Source organism: Lagopus leucura, unplaced genomic scaffold, assembly GCF_019238085.1.
Source record: "Lagopus leucura isolate 7727_CA_CO unplaced genomic scaffold, USGS_WTPT01 Super-Scaffold_100008, whole genome shotgun sequence".
NCBI lineage: Eukaryota > Metazoa > Chordata > Aves > Galliformes > Phasianidae > Lagopus > Lagopus leucura.
In genome coordinates this window covers 5,302,582-5,318,243 of record NW_024962265.1, presented here as the reverse complement: position 1 = coordinate 5,318,243, position 15,662 = coordinate 5,302,582, and the positions used below count along the sequence as shown (strand labels likewise).

At 37.7% G+C, this 15,662-nt stretch overlaps 1 protein-coding gene across 4 annotated transcripts in view; it reads left to right on the top strand.

Annotated features, from left to right (window-relative positions):
• The window catches only part of USP6NL (USP6 N-terminal like), a 115,634-nt gene extending 100,880 nt beyond the window's left edge, over window positions 1–14,754 (top strand). For all 4 annotated transcript variants that reach the window (XM_042872701.1, XM_042872700.1, XM_042872702.1 and 1 more), the window contains one exon: window positions 11,189–14,754. In XM_042872701.1, the coding sequence (XP_042728635.1) occupies window positions 11,189–12,630 (1,442 nt within the window). In that variant the 3' untranslated portion in view covers window positions 12,631–14,754. The remainder of the gene's footprint in view (window positions 1–11,188) is intronic.
• The last annotated feature ends 908 nt before the right edge of the window (window positions 14,755–15,662 follow it).

The following is a 15,662-nucleotide window of genomic DNA, read 5'->3' as shown; positions in this document are numbered from 1 at the left end:
ATCACAGTTTCCAATTATTTGAAGCAACACTGTTGTCTGAGAATACAAATAATTTCGTAGCATGGACAGCTAAGAAACAAACATCAGGTCAGACAGCTGGTCCAATCCAGTTTTTTAATTCTTTGTAAGTGATACAGCCTCTGGGTATTTAAGTGAATTATTTTCTTCATTTTTGTTCACCCTTTTTGTTCATGCTTTGTTTTCAGTTGCAGAGCAGTAAGTGTTGTTTCTCAGGACATGACTTCAGAAATGTCTATAGGTTCTCTTCTTCCCGTACTGAGATTCTGTCATCTTTTTGATCACTTTTCTATCCTCTGCAAGTGAACTGAATTTTGTTGTGATTATGCTTAGTTCTTTTTTTATCCTCATCAATTTGTTAAAATAGTACATGAGAAAGAAACCTGTTTTAAAATAAAATAAAATAATGGCAGAAACAGACTTAACTTTTAAGTTGTTATGGTTAGATTACAGAAGTTACGAAATGTCAGAATAAAGGTTGCCTGTGTAGTCTGGTGACAGTTTCCTCTTGAAGCTCTTTCAGTATGGAATTTCATTTTTGTGTTTCAGTACACCTTACTTACTGCATTCAGTGCTGGAGTTTCAGGGCACTTCATCAGGAGAAGATATGTATGTTTCTTCTGGTTCTTAGTGAATCTCTCTCGGACACGCAGTCAGACACTCTGTGTGTTTATTTCCCATCACCTTGGCTTCTTGTCCCAGTTTCTCTTGCTCCACATTCTTATGCTTTTCCCTCATTCTGACTTTTTACAACGTATCCCCCATTATGCCTTCTCCTACCCAAAATAGAGATCTAAGTCTTGCTCCTAATTGCCTCCTCGTCATTCTTGTTTCTTCTAGTCATATGCTTATTTTTTTTAGTGGGTCTGCAGCTCTTCTTCGTGTTACTGCTCATGCTGCTTCTTCCCCTTTCTAATCACAGCTTTCCCTGCTTCTCTCCATTTTCCTAAGCTAGGTTGCAATGTTTCCTTATTCTTCAGAACAAGTTGCACTTTTCAGCACTGTCCTTCAGTTGTCAGCTTTTGTTAGACATCTTGTCTCAGCTGATGCTTGATCACAGTGACTGGATGTGAGTAAATATGTTAATGAACTACTTTGTCTTTTAACTTCAATTCCAATCCATTTTGGTAGAGGAAGATAGGTGCATTGGAGTGCTTTCTGTTAAACTGTAAATACAGAGTGATCAGTGATTGCTTGTGAACAGAGATTTTTTGGTGCCTTTCAGAAACTCAAGTTATTTTTAGTTCATGGATGTGGTCAAGTAAATTTCACCAGTGTGGATTGTCTGTTTTCTACTTGAAAATGTGGTAGCTGAAGAGTTATGGGACGTTTTGTAGTTTACTATGTGATGTAATTCCTGTTTTTTCCACCTTGGAAAATAACATAGACACAACTTATGGTGAGAGCTTTTGTGGGAAATACAGTAAGTAAAACTAACACTGTAAGTTTTCTTGAATGAAATACAAATAAATAAATGCAGGCATTTCATTTCCTATCTGGTTTATGTTTTAGGGTTTTTCTTTTGGGAAAATGTAAAAAGCCTTCAAGTGAAATTTTGATTCAGAATATTGAGTCTTAGCAAAACAATTAAAGGAAGCTGTCTGTGATGTCAAAGGCCATAAAGTGGATACCTTGTTTGAGACACAGGGAGTCATCTTATAGAAGCCAAAAGCAAAAGTTAGTGAACAGTGAATACATCTTCTTGAAGCTGAATGTGAGTTGTATGGTTTCATATTTTGTATGTGTGAGTCTTGATATGACTACCTGGCAGGAAACTCACTGTTTTAATCCACGTTGTTTCTTTCTTTTGGAAAGCTAAAGGAACATCAGTTGCTTTAAAAATGTCGTCTTTTTTCCAACATGAGTGAGGAATCACAGAATCACAGAATTGTAGGGGTTGGAAGGGACCTCCAGAGATCATTGAGTCCAACCCCCTGCCAAAGCAGGTTCCCTACACCAGGAAGATTGAGCAGTAAAATAAAAATAGGAAAAACAGTGCTCAAGTGAATTATATTTTGTTGCTAGATGAGGAAGTGAGCTTTTGTTTCCATTTGAAAGTAGCCTGGGAAAGCCTTACAGAGTAACTATGAAATACTTTATCCTAATCCTTGGAAATCTGGTTGATTTTTCTGCTGTTATCTGTAGTTAGGTGAAGCTGCCTCACTGTTCTTCATATGAATTTCGCAAGTCTTTTTTTTTTCTTCTTTTTTTCTTTCTGTTTTGGTGTTACTAATCACTGTCATCAGGCAGTAATGTTTTTGCACAAGTTCTCCAGATTTTGTAGACATTCAGCTTTGCTCACTTCTGTCTCATTCTACCATCTTTTCTACCTTCGGTCTCTTTTTACTATTTTTCCATTTAATTTCATATAAAATTTATGAAATCGTTTTATGTCATGCAGTAATATGCACAAAAATACCAAACTGTTCATTTAAGTATTCACTATAGCCTGAAAAAAGGATGTTTATTTTTATTTTTCAGCTGAAATCAAGTTACTACTTCCTGTCTTACACTTTTTTTTTTTTTTTTTGCATTGAGCAACAATTACATCTCTAAGAACTAAAGTAAAAATGAATGATTGAAAAATATCTCCATCTTACAGTTGCTTCAGTATCAGTCATCCTGGAATAGCAGAGAGCTACTTGAGCTCTGTAGAATTTTCCATCTGGCATCATTTGTTAGCTGTATGGATTTTCCTGCCCTAATAAACAGTAGTAGAGTATTTAAAGAGGTAATTTTTGTGTTATTTTAAAGTAGATGGCTGCTAGTGTCTAATGTAGCTTTGCCTGGCTTGCTTCTTCCATGGCTTCTCCCACTGTATTAAGGAGTTCCTTTTTACCTTCAGAGCACAGAGGAGAGAAGGGACTTTATTAAACACTTTGGCACTGATGAAACCCTTAAGGTGCTCTGCCAGAACACTTGATGTTCCAGGAGCACAGCTGTATTGATCAGCCTGATTTTGGATGTCAGCTAAATGCCTTTGCCAGCACTGGGACTGTTTTACATAAAGCAGACCACAGATTTTTATGCCTTTCTCTGCTAATTTCTACTTCTAAGTACTGATCTACATAGGATGGTCTTAGCAACTGCAGCCTTCAGAGTATGGCTCATTACTTGCTCTTCTCAAAACCCAAGGTAGGCGTCTATGTTCCAGTGACTGTATGGAGACAGAAGTCTGAGTGGATAAGCAAGCTGCTTATTGTCAGGCCTTCAGAGGAGCAGGCTGTGACATTTATGGAGTAGACAGTCCTATAAGGTAATTCTCTTCTGACATATCCTCAAGCAGATTTAGTAGAGTAGACAATTAGTATTTTCTAGGTTGACTGGTACACTATGAAGGGTGTCCACTTCACAGCAGGTTCTTGAACAGCACAGTCGCTTAAATTCATGAGACTCCTGTTTGTATCTTCTCAAGGAGCCAGATCTGAGGCAGAGTAGACAAATCTCTTCTTTCATCAAGAGATGGTGGAAAGAATTTCACTCGCATTTACTGTTATTCAAAATTGCTTGATGCAGATCCTTTTCTTATCTTTCATTTAAGGGAACAGCAAAATTCTTAAAATGCCCAATATTTTGATACAAGGTGTCCTGGAAAGAGAAGACAGAGATCCTGGGATGGACTTCTTTTGTGAAAGTATAATAGACCTTACAGCAATGGAGAAGGCCTTAAGTCAGAGATGAAGTCTTACATCTTAATTTTAAGAAAATATTGCCTAATTTGGAATCTGCCATTGTTCTTTTGATCATCTAAACTATTTTAGTGTCTGGAAACACCTGCATTAAGCTGATTAAATTCTTCTAGTTCTCCCAGTCTTTTCCATATTTGGAGACAATTAGCAAAATTTGGATTTTACATCTTCCTTTTGTAAATGTATACCTGCTACTTATCTTTAGAGGTATGTTTCAGTAAATTTGTTATGAGTGCTTTTTATGCAGATATTTATCTAACTTAAATACTCACCTGCAGCAGTGCAGAAATATGTAATTGATCTATTAAATAATGTTGGTTTTCTGCTCTTAATTCATCTTTTGACAGCCAAAACATTGCAAATATGTGAGTCAGCTTGACTTGTGTTTCTGATGGTATATTTCTTTTCGTTGTGTTTTGTTTCAGAAGAATTTTGGATTTTTCACTTGTTGTTGAAGAACACACAAGTAGCAGTTTATATGATGCACTTCATATTTTAATCAAGTAATTTTTCTGCCTTGATTCTTCTGTGATATGGCCTTACAGTGTTATGAAGGAAAACTGCACTTACAGAATTATACTAATATAATTAGTATATTATTTTCAGCAATTTGGACCTAGGCTTTGCATCATTTAAAAAATGCTTACTGTTAAAAACTTGCATGCTTTTGTTGAGTCTGACTCAGTTCTGTTGGTTATTGTTCATAGCACAAGGCAGTGTATTTTCTGGAAGAAATACGGAGCTGGGGATAAAAGAAAGAATAGATTCCTTTTTTTAAAATTATTTTAATATTTTTTTAGAGAAACCACTTACACACTTGTGTCACCTCAGTGACCGAGTTTGTTGACATTTCTATTATTTCTCTAAATGTAGATGTTTATGACTTTTTTTTTTTTGTTACTGTCAGTATTACAGAAGTGACCCAGTATTGGGAAGGCAAGGAGTGTGTTTTGTTCTACCATTATCAAGTTGTCAAGCAAGATTTCATTTGAGCATCTCCTCCAAAAGAGGAGGAAGAGAGAGTGACTTTCGGGCAGCGGTTTGAGCTTTTGGTTCAGGCACTTAAATTTCTTTAAAATGTACCTGGACTTGTAAACTGAACAAGTAAGATGGGAAGTCACTGATGGAAAATAAATGCAAAATATCAAGATGTCTTTTTAAGAGTTGTTTTTATGACCATTACCATCCTTGAAAACTGTGTTAGAACAGTCAGAGTGCATGTATTCTGGTCCTGAAATTAAGGACTAGACTGCTATTCACCAGAGAGAGCACTTAAAGCACTTTACTCCAATTATATGTCTGCTATTCAATGCATGAGGCTGCTAATGCCTCCTGAAGCAATTATCTGTAAAAGTCTTGTAGTTGAGATTGACTTCCACTGGGTGGTGACCAAGACTTGCTAGAGTAGGAGTAAGTAGACCAAAATTTTCTTAAATATGACTTGAATTTTTTTTATCTTTTGGGGAACAGTCAGATCTGTTTATATTTGCTTTGCTCCTTTTCATGTTAGGCAATATATTTATCAGCAGCAAACAAGCACCTGATTGTTCTTTTTCCATTTAAATTACCTCCACTTCCATTTTTCTCCTTTCTCCCACACTTTTGCCCTATTTTCTTTGTCATTTGCTTGTTTTATGCTATACTATATACAAACCAGCTCAATCACTACCTTTCTTTTGAATGAAAAATAGAAAATCCTGTCTTGCCAGCTCTGTAAATTCTCATATAAACTATTATGTTTGTCTTTGGGGAAAGCCAGTAACTAAACTGCATCTAGAAAGCTGTTTTATTGAAGGAATATGGGGACAGAAGACAGAATTCTGCATCTTGTGCTAATATTGTCAGCCTGGGAAAAAATGTGGTTGCCCAGTTAGCTTCAAAAGATAAAGGCAAGTCTGATTGTGGAGCCTGCTGCCAAAACATCTATCAGCTGAGCGGGACAGCTTTGTCTTATGTTCTAGTTTAAAGTGCCTTTAAGCATTGTATGTAAACATCATACATTGTACAGAAGATTACTTGTCCCAGAAGTACTATTAGTAGGATTCAGAAGGCCCTCTGTTCATATAGCTTCAGATAGGAATGTACGCCTCTAATGTGAATTAGCTCAGACTTAGGGTTAATAGCACAAACAGATTCAATTTAATGCCCTTGAAAACATCCAGATAAAATTTCTGCATGTTCAGATCTCAGAAATGTGAACAATGAGTTTAGCTGTCATAGAAAAGATGATGGCTGAGAGCTGCATGAGAGGCATTAGGCATATTTGGAGTGGAAAATGGGGAGATAAGAGATGCACAGCTTGTCAGAAGAACTGGTGCTTTTGCATGCTTCTCTGGCAAGGTATGTGTACCTCTTAACAGTGGAGATGTTTGTTGTGATTTAATTTCTTACATTTGCTTCTGCACTGTGGTTTCTTTTCCTCTGCTTTTTGCTTCTCTTCCTTTTCTTTCTTTCTTTCTTTTTTGCCTGCATGCAGCATCATGTGTTTTTCTTCCCATTGTTGGTGATGGCGGACTGCTCAGAGCATTCATAGACATAGACTGCATGCTGTTTTGTGCATTTGAGGAATGTCTCCTTGTAATAATGAGCATGCTGTAGATGTGGTTATCCTCCACCTGTTTATTTGTGTGGACTTTTCTAAACTTCAGGAAATTTAAAGAATAAAGTACTTTGGTAGTTCCACTGGAAGTGGCAGCTGCATGCATGCTTCTATGTATGTATGTATCTGTATATTTAAATCAGAATTAAATATCTTTCTTTTTTTTTTTCTTCAGTTTATTAAAACAAATTTTCCTTTAGGAATTGACCAGTTTGGGGGATGTCTTTGTGCTGCAGAACCAATGGATCCTTATACCACTTCTCTCCTTCCAATGTTTGTTATGGCAGGAGGTGCTGAGAGCTGAAGCCTTTCTTGAAACAGACTTGAGCATGTGCTTTGTAGCTTTGGCCAGTCAACTGAGCATCCCTAGCAGCGTGGCCTTTCCTAATGTTGCAGATGCAAATGTGGTTGATTAAGCAAGCTTTCTCAGTTGCTTCAGTCTGAGGTCAAGTTAAAACAAATTCTGTGGAAGCTTTGTGGCTAAGATTTAGAGCTGTATTTCTTTTTCTCATTGACCCCTCCCTCTGCACATAAACATTATGCCATAATTTTGCTTTCTGTGAGAACTCGAGGCTCCAGTATTACCAGCCTATTAAAAGGCAGAGGCCTTGATATAAGTGCTGTTGGAGTGCAAAGGTTTTCTTCTAAATGAACTACTGTTGTCTTGGAACACTTTGCTTATTGCTCAGTACGTGAATTAGTTCCAAGCTGTAAAATTTTCACAGCAGAAATGCTAAGACTTCTGATAATCGCTTCACACCTGTAATTCATGTTATAACATACGTTGTCTAAACAGGGTGCACTACATGTACCTAACTGTAGCGTGTCCTTTTACCCTCAGATGTAAAGGAAAGACAACCGAAAGCAATCTTCAAAGCAGCCTAGGTAGAATGCAGTAAGAATATTTGCTGTATTCTCACTTGGGTTTTATTAGAGCTTAATGGTAATTAAGAAACCGTAAGTGCATGAAATTAAAAAAAAAAAAACAAAAAAAAAACAAAACACAAAACCCACCTTAAATGTGTATTTCAAAGGATCTCATATTGCTCTGTGTGCATTTCTAGAGTAGAAGGTGGAAAAAAGGAAATTTGTTCACGCCTTTAATATCTTTGTACAAACGAAGGAAGCATTGCAGGAACTACAGCAACTGATCCTGTGGTCACGTTTTTTGTTTTTCATATAGTCTGAATAGCTGAATTACAAGGATGGTATTAAAAATCATTTTACTAAAATAGTTATGCTGTACTGGGAGAAACTAAATAAAGTGCAGATGCTGAGGAGCCATTTTCTAATAGCATCCTATAACTGACATGGAGGTTATACGCATAGCAGCATATGAAGTCTGTATTCTGTGTAATTTAGATGACAAATATGTGGTATGTACCTTGAGTATTGTTTCTTAATTCAGGCTTCATGCTATTTTAACAACTAAGATTAATAAGATTGAAAGCATTGTAACAGGCAGTTTCAATATTGGGAATATTTATTATGGGCAAAATTCAGTTTTATTTAGAAGATAGGTTCTTTAGTTTTGCTTTCCACTGTATTAGTGAGTGCAAATGGAACCTAAATGGTGTAAATGCCTTTTGCCAAACTGACAGTAATAGACAATTTTGAAGAGATTGGTGCAGAAGAGAGTATGTTGCAGAGCTGTTAAATCATTCATTTGCAGCATCCATACGACTCATTCATCTTCTGTTGTGCTAGCGATGCACTGTTGGGGAGTGCAAACCTACAGATCCCTGCTTCAGATTTTAGCCTGATTTGAAAACCATGGGCCCCCACAGAGATGGAGAACAAACTGATGCTTTGTTTCCAAGACCCACTCATTGGTGCCTGATGCTAAGGTCCTACCATGTAACTTTTAGTACTCTTGCATGTTTTGTGCATCACAGAGGATAGTATGCCAGGTGTGTAATTATGTAAGAGTATTTAACATCTAGAATCTTACATTTGGAGGGGTAGGGGCTTTTCATGAGTAATTTTGTTTGCCAAGGCATATGTCTCGCTCCAATTTATAGGAGGGAGAGGAGGTTCTTTTATTATCTATATACCCGGCGTGAGATTAAGAAGCAACGGTTCAAATGTTGGTCCGACCAGTTTATTACAAATCTTAATCAGGTGAAATGGGGAAGGGGAGAATGGACACTATTATGAATTAGGGTAATGGGGGAAGGGAAGGAGGGCGATAGAAAGGATAGAAAAGAAGAAGCAAGGGGTCTTTATAGGCAGCAAGAGGGAGATAGTCACCACCATGGATCCAGCGAGGTTCGTAGTTCAGTCTTTGATCTTCAGTAGCGGTGGGTCGTCAGGCAGAGTTGTCCTGTTGCCAGTGACGATGACGATCATGGTGATGATGGCCCTTTTTCAATGCTTCAAAGTGGTTGAGTCAGCTGTTTTTGGAGTGACAGCTCAAATCCAAAGTGGTCGAATCAGCTCTCCTTTGAGTGACAGCTCAAACCCAAGGTGGTGGCTCCTTGTGGTGGCAGCTTCTGGCTCTGGGATCTCAGCAGGAACCTCCTTTGTTCTTATCTTTCTGGCCTTGCCAGCAGATAAGAGGAAGCAGGGAGGCACCAACTTGCATCTTGCCTTCGCAAGATACAATGGTATCATCCCCCAGCCTTCCATACTTACCTGGAGCGGTTTGGCCACAGGCCAGATCTTCCGCCAGTGAACACTCCTGAGCACTCTCTTCTGCTCTTCTACAGAGCAAGCAGCTCTGGGGGAAGGGGCTTGCAAATGTTCCCAAAGCGATATCGATTGTCACACAGTTAGCACCCATCAGTTGCCTCCTTGACAAGTCACTCAGAGCCTTATCACAAGAAAAACCTCAGGAAGCAAGCTTTGAGCCAAAAAAAACTAAGAAGGATTCTCACAGCATAGCAATGTGTACCATGAGTACTTTCAATGCAAGAGATTAGATTTGTGTATGTTAATACTTGTATGGTTGTAACTGAGCTAAGGATTGCTTGGGGAAAACAAGACTGGAAAGATTTTTCTATAGAAAACCTGGGTAGGCAGGATTTACTATATATAAAATGAAGTTTCTGAAGTTGTGTTTTTCTAAAGGAAAGGATGTTTCCATATAAACTTTGTCCTCCTGTGAAAACTCTGAATACCAAGAGAAGGGAAGTTTAATTGTTTGGCAAAATGAGGCTATATTTTTTAAGTACTCTTTATTTAGCTATCTTGTCATGATTCATACCATCATTGTATTTCTCTCTGCTGTCTTCTTGCTACATCCTAGCTGGCACAAACTGTAAGTTTTCATTTAGTTTATATAGCAACTGATCCATGATGATAATTTGTTATGCTGTTACAATAAATAACACTGACCTTGGCTGCTGGCTTTCTTCTGTGTACTTCTAGCATGAACCAGTTACCAGTAATTGAACTCATACTATTGACTGTAAAAATTAATATGGCTCTCTCTCTTAGTGCAGCCATCACATCAGGGATAGAGATGTTTATGTGTCTTCACTCACATGAACTCTTATAGACAATTAAAGGGAATTTTAATTACAAATAACTAGAAAGAGTGATGTTAACTTTAAAATCTTCCAAGATCTTAAGTAACTTCGAGGTCTTTGATGATGGAGGAAGATTTGACGGTTCTTATACAAGGAAGGAGAAGGAATTAAACTTATTTATAGCTGTTCTACATGTTTTATTTTGCATAACATTTCAGGGTAGCCGTATTTTTTTCCTCTCTACAGTAGTGCTTTTATTAATAGGTGCACAGTAGGATTCGTTCGGCTGGCTTTAAGAAGTTGTTTGTTTTTGGAAATGCTGAACATTGAGTAAGATTCAGATTCATAAATGTAATGAGAAGTATGTGACCTTTTCTACTTGTAATGGGAAAAGTAATTCGTTATACAATTAAAGAAGTTATGTGCAAGTAGATGTGATAAAAGACTTTGGCTAAGATCATGAAGGGTGTTGCCATCTAAGGAGAGTCTGGTGTGGAAAATTCCATGTAAATTGTTCTACAAACAAAAATCATCAATGAATGAAGCACCTCTTTATTCTTTCTGTAGTGGCAGTGTGGGTTATTCTGAATCCCCATATAGCTGATGTTTACTAATGGTTGTTGTGATGTATTGGACTCAGCAATGGAAGGACTTACCAGAAGTGTCAGAGTTCTGTAAATGATGCTGTAGAGTTTGGTGAGATTTGCCCATTGAACATTCGTTTGAGGAATCAATGTAGAATTTTTCTGATAGAAAACTGAATAAAATGGTGATTCTGTATAGTGTCTTCTAGTTATGATGTAGACTTCTAATACTGAGGCATTTCCTAAACAAGGACTGAGGGAGAATGAAGGCAATTGTGCAGATGTTAATAAATGTTAACTACCCAGAAAAGTAGTGAGAGAAAGTACCAAAATGTCTGCTGGAGAGGTTGTATGTGTAAGTGCAGAGCTGAGCGCATGGTTTACCAGAGGCAAACAGTAAAAGATGAGTGCATTGAAGATAGTGGATTAGAAGAGGGATATCAGAAAGGATCTTTAAAGTGAAGAAATTGGTTTATTTAATTAGATGGGGACAGTGCTGGTTGGGGTACATACAGAATAGGTAATGCAGCCAAAATATTATGGAGAGAAATTTTTTAAATTTACTTATTTTTGCTATAGAGTTGTCAATGAGCAAAAGCTTGCCCATAATGCATTAGCTTCAGGGGGAAGGATTAGAATGCCTGGTTAAGATGGGAGCCTAAACAAAATCTTTGTTCAGTCTCAATAAAATACTTTTGAGGTTTGACAGAATGGTGACCCAGAGAGAGGCCTAGATAATTGAATTTGTTATTTTTAGTTGCATGACCAACAGAACAAAGAAGACTTCTGTTCAAATGTGAATTTATGTTATTACTGTTCTTATTTTAGGTAAAGAAGATGAATTTCCAAAGAAGCCGTTGGGGCAAATTCCATCAGGACCTCAGCCTGCTATGCTTAATTCCACTCCAATGCTTAATGGACAAAATAGCACTGGTACACAAACAATAAGAAGGACAGAGAGGAGACCATCTCCTGTAGAAGAACCAGAAAATTCACCAAATAACCGAAAAAGAATTAATTCTCTGGAAAAACAACCTTCCTTAAAACAGCAGAAGTCTCACCCGATAGACACTCAGAGTAGTCAATCTAAAAATGAGGTTGATGCCAGAAGAAAACCTCAGCCAACTGGGCAAGACAACTCAAAACAATATGATAATGCAGCTGCTAACCAAAATTCTAATGCTACTTCACATACAAGAAGGGAATTTGTACCTAAGTGGAATAAACCGTCTGATATCAAAATAATTGAAAAGACTATGAAACTTACGGCGGAGGTGAAAGGAAGGCCAATAAATAATTCTGTTTCAAGCTCACCACCAAGTCCTACAGAAACACAGCCTTTGAATGTAAAACAAAAGATGAGGGTTTTGGATGCTGATGAGGGTAAGCGTGGGTCTAATGCATCACAGTATGACAACGTTCCAGAAGCTGATAATGAGAATGAGAATCTTGTTGAAGAGATGCTTGAGAGAGTTCATCCACAGAGTCCTAGGCATGTAGCATATACTAATAATCCAAGAAAACAAACTGAAAAAATACCTGTTCCATTAAAAACGTCCAGCAATTATACCTTTACTTCACAACCCAGATCTCCAAAATATTCATTGCAATCTGATGGATCACCTCATGGACTAAACACAAAGCAGCTGCTGCCCTCTTACAGCAATCCTCCGACTTACCATGGAAATTCTCCAAAGCATATCTCCAGCGTAAGCAATACAAGTTCTATACCTCTTCATTATCATGGGAATCGAACCAGCCCTTCTGGTAGGCCATATGGCTCTTTTATTTCAGCAGATCATTCTCCTGATAAATTACAAGTGAATTCCTATCCTGCGGGTCGCCAAAATCCTCTTTCACCAGCCCCTACTCGGATAGATGTAGCCCCTGTCGATGCTTACACCAGCAACTTGAGGTCCCCTACAGGTGTCAAATTCATAATGCCTCCAGTGGATTATTTACCAGAAGACAGAAAGTGGCCAGATGCTGCTTACGTGTATAGACATGAACCATACAGGCAGCCCTGGAGCCAAGATGTTAACAGGGGCCACTTGGATAATTTCCAGAAATACCAGCATTTTCAGTCAACACCTTTTCAAGACCATAGTCTTCCTGCTGTTTCTGTGGATAGCTCAGTAAGATACAGGACTTCACCAGCCTTTGAAGAGCAAGGTTCACCACAATACCAATATCCAAATCCATCAGCCCAAGTCCAACACTACCGAAATAGAAATGATGGATTATCTATGCATGAATCTGTGCTTCTCTGAAAATGTCTGTTCTTATTAAAATGGCAAGATCCAAACCCAGTTATACATTACTGTGTTAGTAGTAGTCCACCTCATTTCTTCTATGAAATGTGGACAGTTCATGTGACTCTGCAAAAGTAACAACGCTATTTCAGAGCTGTTTCAGACTTTTCACTGAAGGCTAGGTGAGTTCTTAGACTTGCATTGAAGCTATTGAAAGTGATCTGATGCACATAGACATAGCAATAAGATCATATACACAATATGGCTAACACTGTCATTTTCCCTCAATTGAAATAACTTGTGTTATGATCTTTCTGCCTAAAACCTAACGCATTTGCGAGTTTTATTTTGACTGACATTGTTAATGCACTGTATTAAGTATGTGTGCGTGAGTGTGTGCTTACATACACAAATGCATCTGGAAAAGAACTAAAGAGCTTAAATGTAAATGCATTTAACTTTGGACAGAGGTTGTGAAGTACTTTTATTTCGTATTAATTTTTCTTTGTAATTTATTTGAGAAGCCATTCATTTTGAATGGGAATTTCTGTCATTTTTATACAGCTGCCTCAGTATCCCAGTATCTGTTCTGGGCAGGAGAGATACTTTGGGATTATTAATTTAAATTTATGTGAGAGTTAATTTCCTCTCCTTTGACTACTGTTTGTCATTTTCCTCAGCAAGAAGGAGCAGACAGGCAAGAGCAGAAAGCCAAAAGCATCTCTATAATCTGGCTAAGGAATGGTGCTTAAAATTCAGGGCAGTCTCTAGTTTCTTAGGTGAATTGAAAGTGGATAATTTTTACCTTTGCACCTAAATCTACCTTCAGAATGTCATATATGCAAAATATTGGAGCGCAGTAAGAGTAATGCCACATCCAGAAATGGTGCTGCACCCTTCACTTTTTGCCATGCTGTGCTGTCGAACTAAACAAATTGGTTGCAAGGCCAAATCTCATAGGTATCAGAGGATTACTGGCTCCTTGATGCTCTCAAGAAGCACACGCAGGAGATTGAGACTTGATTGTGACTTGATATCCCCTGAGCTGTGTGCATGTGCCGTGTCCTTTCTCTTAAGCTTTGTCATGTCAGTTCTATTTTGTTTCCCCCATCCCCCCCCCCAAAGAGCCCGAAGACTCGTGTCTGTCATTGGGCATGGGCTGCTGAGAGAATGTGTTTGTTTTTTTTAAACTCTAAAATCAACCTGACTGTTAATAGGAAGCTTAGACTCCTGGTAAGGTGTTTTTAACGAGTGTTTGCAGCTTCTTCTGCTTTGTGTTTTCCTTTCATTGACTGTGAAACGGGGGTGACAAAAATGCAGGTTAAAGTGGCCCGTGTAGGATGAGCGCCAGGTAGGAAGTGCTGGATGCACCGACCTCTCATTGAAGCCAATGGGAGTTGAGGCAGATAAGGATCTTGCCAGAAGAGGTCCTTGGAGTGCTTAGCAGAGAGATTTTCTGATGCTTAAGGACCAAGCATTTGGTATCACCATCAGTTTTGTATGGTTTAGAAGGTTGTCCTATTATCTTTTGTTTTGTAAGATTTGTTCATTAAAGACATAGAAGTGGATTATTTTTTTTCTTTTAAAGAATGAGCTTTAGTGCCTATTATTGCTGCAGGTTGGCTCTGTAAGTTTTAAGGTACAGAAGTAAAACAATTTTTACAAATGGAAGTAACATTTACTTAGTATATTTCAAAACCTTGTTGTGTATATGATGTGTCTGATGTAATTTTTAATGAACTGGGCAATTTTATATTTTAAGGATTGCAAACTGCAGCGAAGTGATGGTAGCAAAGCACTACACTGAAACTCTAAAATTGTGAAGATAAATATGACTTGGGATTACCTTAGTTCTGATTGCTTATAGCAGCTTAGAAATGTATGTATATAATACTGTGGCTAAGTGTAATAATCTCAGTGTTTAACGATGGTTCTGTAACTCATAACAAAGCTGTACAATTTATTTGTGCAAGCAACACAAAGCTCCAAAATATGTATCAGCAGTAGTAAATACTGTAGATTTTTATATATAAAATATATACACACTATTTTCTTATGTCATCTGCAACAGTTTTATAACTGTGTATCCTATTTTGATGTGACTGTATTTTTAACATGTTAAAATAATAATAATTAAGCTTCTATTGTTTTGTCTTTATTTTTTCATTGTCTGATTAGCTCAAAACTGCAGTTTTGCTCTTCTCAGCACAAATGATTGCTTTTCACAAATGAGTCGTGTGTATATATATATTGGGTGCATTTTATTTGTTTGCACATGTTTATTTTTAGGCTAAGCAATATGGATGCAATCTATACAGTGCTTTCGCGTTATTGCAGAAGTAATAAGGTTATTGATTATAGTTTACTGCACTGCTAAACCTTAACCTATCATTTGTGAAAGCTAGGAGTATAAACTGTGATCATAATTTTCTGGCTGTGTTCTAATAATCTCACCCAATATCAATTCAAAAGAAGAGAATTACTGGGATGAGAGACTTGCGACGTTGCATTGATCAGAGTGCCAAATAATAGCCTGACTATGGCTGTGGTGTTTGTTGCATGTTTAGAGACCTGCATTCAGCTTACAAAAGCCTGGTGTCACATGTTTGCAGTGCAAAGTCTGCTTTTGTTTCGTTTTTCTGGACTAACTGAACTGAAGGTACTGATGCCAGTAACAAACACCCTTGGTGCAGAGTGAAGCAAGGCAGTGCTGTGCCAGCATCTTGCTGTGTCTTGCTGGTGGAGGGAATCATTCCCTCATAGTGGATTAGATATCCTCCTAAGAGCTTTTCTGTCACTGTTTGCTTTGATCTGAAAACAGTCAAGCAGTAAGTATCAGCATAAAATACTTGAGACCTTTCTTTCCCATGGTTTCTTCGTAACAATTTTCTAAAATTTGCCTGCCTTGTGCCATGTAAACCACAGGTTTCTTGTCTGGCTCTCTTTGTGGTTAGTGAGGCAGTTTCAAGGCAGGGTTTTGGAGAACAAGTAATCTCTCTCCACCAACACACAGGGACACAGAAGACTAAATAAGGCTGGATGCCTAACTT